General features: G+C 53.2%; 1 protein-coding gene across 1 annotated transcript in view; it reads left to right on the top strand.

Annotated features, from left to right (window-relative positions):
• Positions 1-612: 612 nt before the first annotated feature.
• LOC119588857 overlaps positions 613-2,910 on the top strand; it is a 2,538-nt gene continuing 240 nt past the window's right edge. Inside the window, exons 1-2 of the mRNA XM_037937495.1 lie at positions 613-2,227; positions 2,660-2,698. Of these exons, the coding sequence (XP_037793423.1) occupies positions 770-2,227; positions 2,660-2,698 (1,497 nt within the window). The 5' untranslated portion in view covers positions 613-769. The remainder of the gene's footprint in view (positions 2,228-2,659; positions 2,699-2,910) is intronic.

Below are 2,910 nucleotides of genomic sequence, written 5' to 3'. Positions count from 1 at the left end.
GTGGTAATATCTTTCGCTCTGTTATCAATATTATCACTCGATCCCGCGCTTCTTCATCTTCGCCTTTTATACTCCGACTGCCTGCGTTCTTGGAGCACCAGAAACGAATTTATGGACGTGATATATCCCTGTTGCGAAGCCTAGGTGGTGCGAGGCAGCACTTGAGGCCCGGTAATGGAGCTGTCTTGCGGATGCTGGAGGCGAAAGATGGATGTTGTTGACCACACACTGAAGCGTAGGTTTGCTCGACCGTCGTTTAAATAAGTGAGGAGACTTGTGGCGCTTTACGTCTGTGGGGTTCTATGTAACGGTATTATTCAAGGCAAGCAGGTATTGGCCGAGTTTTCTTCGTCGCGTAACTTTCTTTTTTGTTTTTGGTTTGAGTTCTGTGTATAGAATATATATGTATATTCAGAAACATTGTGTATATAAGCGATAATATGCGTATATGTTACCGAAAAATGTTGTCGAAGTTGTGAACTGGAATAAAGAGGTGGTTTAGAAACACCGTGCAGGACAAAGGAAATGAAGTGTGTTGTGTGTGACCCGAAGAGTTATTGGCACTTGGCGGAAATCCAAGCAAGACATGTTGCAAAGGAGGCAAAGGGCTAATGTAAGGCCATTTCTTTTTCAGCTATTTCTGAATGAGGCTAAAGTGTTAACCATATGTACTGGTGAACTGTGTAAATATTTTCAAAAGAAATAAGGCGAGACTAGGCGGGTATGTGAGGGTGGGCGTGCCGTGCCCGCGGGCGGGCGCCGCGCAACAATGGCTCACGAGGCGGGGCGGAGACCCTCCGGGGACCGCCAGGCATCCAAGGCCAGCTCCACTACTCGCACCTCCATGAGCGGCCTCCTCCCCAGCCCAGTCGTGTGTGGTGATGAACCTAGCTTTGTCACGCTCTACCAGAATGGCGGCTCTAAACGGTTAGTCGAAGGCTATGACGCCAGTGCGAAATACAATGGGTCCAGCAGACAGCATGAGAACGGAGGCCGCCTGGGATTAGCCAATGGCGAGCGGTCGTCGGACTCCGAAGACTCGGGTGCCACCAGCGGCGCCACCAGCGGGAAGGAGGCCAGCCCGGGCTACGAGGAGAGCTCAGGCTCGGAGCAGAGCAGCGGCCCGCCGCTGTCCGAGGAGAATCGCGGGGACGACGAAATGGACCCGGAGCCAAGACTGGTAAGATCTGCGTTGCCGCGATCTCAGACGACGCCCGTGCTGAACGGAGACCACACGCTGGACGACGTGCTCCGGCCGCTGACCCACTACGGCCAGGAGTCTCCTAGCAGCGAGAGTAGCCGCCTCAGCAGCGACTTGAGCCGCATTCGAGCCGCGCACGAGATAAATATTAGCAAGCTAGCGTATCTCGAGGCGCTCTTCCAGCGTGCCAAGCTGGAGGAAATGCGACTGAAGAACCTCAACGCCAGCAGAGAAACGAACGAAGCACGGAGCGCCAAGTCAGGCTCCAAAAGCTTACAAAGTCCAGAGAGCGGTTACAAGTCGCTGCCGTCCTCGGTTTCGGATTATGGACTCAGAAACTACGGGTCGGGACACAGTTCTTCCTCCACCAACAACAGCAGTTGCGGGTCCACCTTGCCCGATGGCCAGGCTTTGCTGCGGACCATCGAGAACCGGTTGCAACTGGCGCGGCCCCAGGAGAAGGGCAGCAGTCGGTCGCTGTATCAGTGCGGTGGAAGTAGCAGCGTCGGGAGCCTCAGCAGGCTAGCGACTGGTCATAGCCCGGCCACGAGTGGGACGTCCACCCCCGCCAGATTCGTTTCGCCCTCGCGTTCAGAGGCTCACGGGGGCTCACAGGGCACCACCCCCGGCAGCACCCCCGCCACCACTCCCGGGGGGACCCCAAAGCGACCCGAAGGGCTCAGTCAGAGCCGTTCCATGGGTCACGTCAGCCAGCGATCTCTTCCGCACAACTATCGTAGCCGCTCTGCATACAGCTCGCCTGCAGTGTCCCCTCAGCGAGGCCCTGACCCCGCTGGATTCCTCGTGTCCCCCTCGGGCGGGGTTCCCAACACCCGTAGGTTTTCCAGCCTAGACCTGAGGGGTCGCGGCCAGCCACGGCAACTGTCCTTGCGGCACACCGCCCACGGCTACCCGACGGTGGTCCTCCCCATCAGTCCGCCCTCGCCTGCTCAGGGCACACAAGCATTCCATCGGAAAATGCAACTTTTCTTCGAGATAATGGACACGCAGTCGAGATTCTCACAGGTAGGCGCGGTTTTCCAAGCCTTAGCCTCCATTCGCTGAAATCACTTCTTACTTGTGCTGACTTTAATTCTCTAAGGTTAAGCATTTCCTGATGGGAGTCCGAGTAGCAAGTATAGCTAGGTTTGTATTGCTTCTTAACTCACTCACTAACTTTTGAATGGCTAATATAAGACTTGATTTATTCTGTAGGGAAACTCACGCATTGTATGAATTCACGCTGTATATCCTTAGCTTTATGAGTAGGTAGTACTTATCTCTTTATCTCTTTATTAGGGGTCTCGAATCACGTTAGAAAACAGTTTCCAATCAGATACTAAACCTATTAACATTAGCGGAAGAGGTAGTTGGGTCACAGCTTCAATCTTAAAGCTTAGGCACTGTTTGTATGTACTGTATATATGTTCTCTCTAATGTACAGTCTCGTTTTCATAGCCCGCTCAGTCCTCCCTCTCAGACCCGACTCGGCAAAAGGTGGGTACAGCACATTCCCTCTTGCGGTGCCTTCCTCTCCCGTACATGCCTGTTTCCAGAGTGATTGTCTTCTCTTTCCTTTACCTTTTTCTGTATTGTCTCCTTTATTTACCTGTATTTTGTGCCAAGGACGGGAAGGCACCTTTGTATGTCTTTTTTTCTCTGAATTATCTTACTGAATTGCCTGTAGTCTGTGCCTAGGACAGTGGCAC

This window comes from Penaeus monodon, chromosome 24 (assembly GCF_015228065.2).
Source record: "Penaeus monodon isolate SGIC_2016 chromosome 24, NSTDA_Pmon_1, whole genome shotgun sequence".
In the NCBI taxonomy this organism is placed as follows: Eukaryota; Metazoa; Arthropoda; class Malacostraca; order Decapoda; family Penaeidae; genus Penaeus; species Penaeus monodon.
Note: the sequence above shows the minus strand (reverse complement) of the source record. Positions and strands in the feature narration are given on the sequence as shown.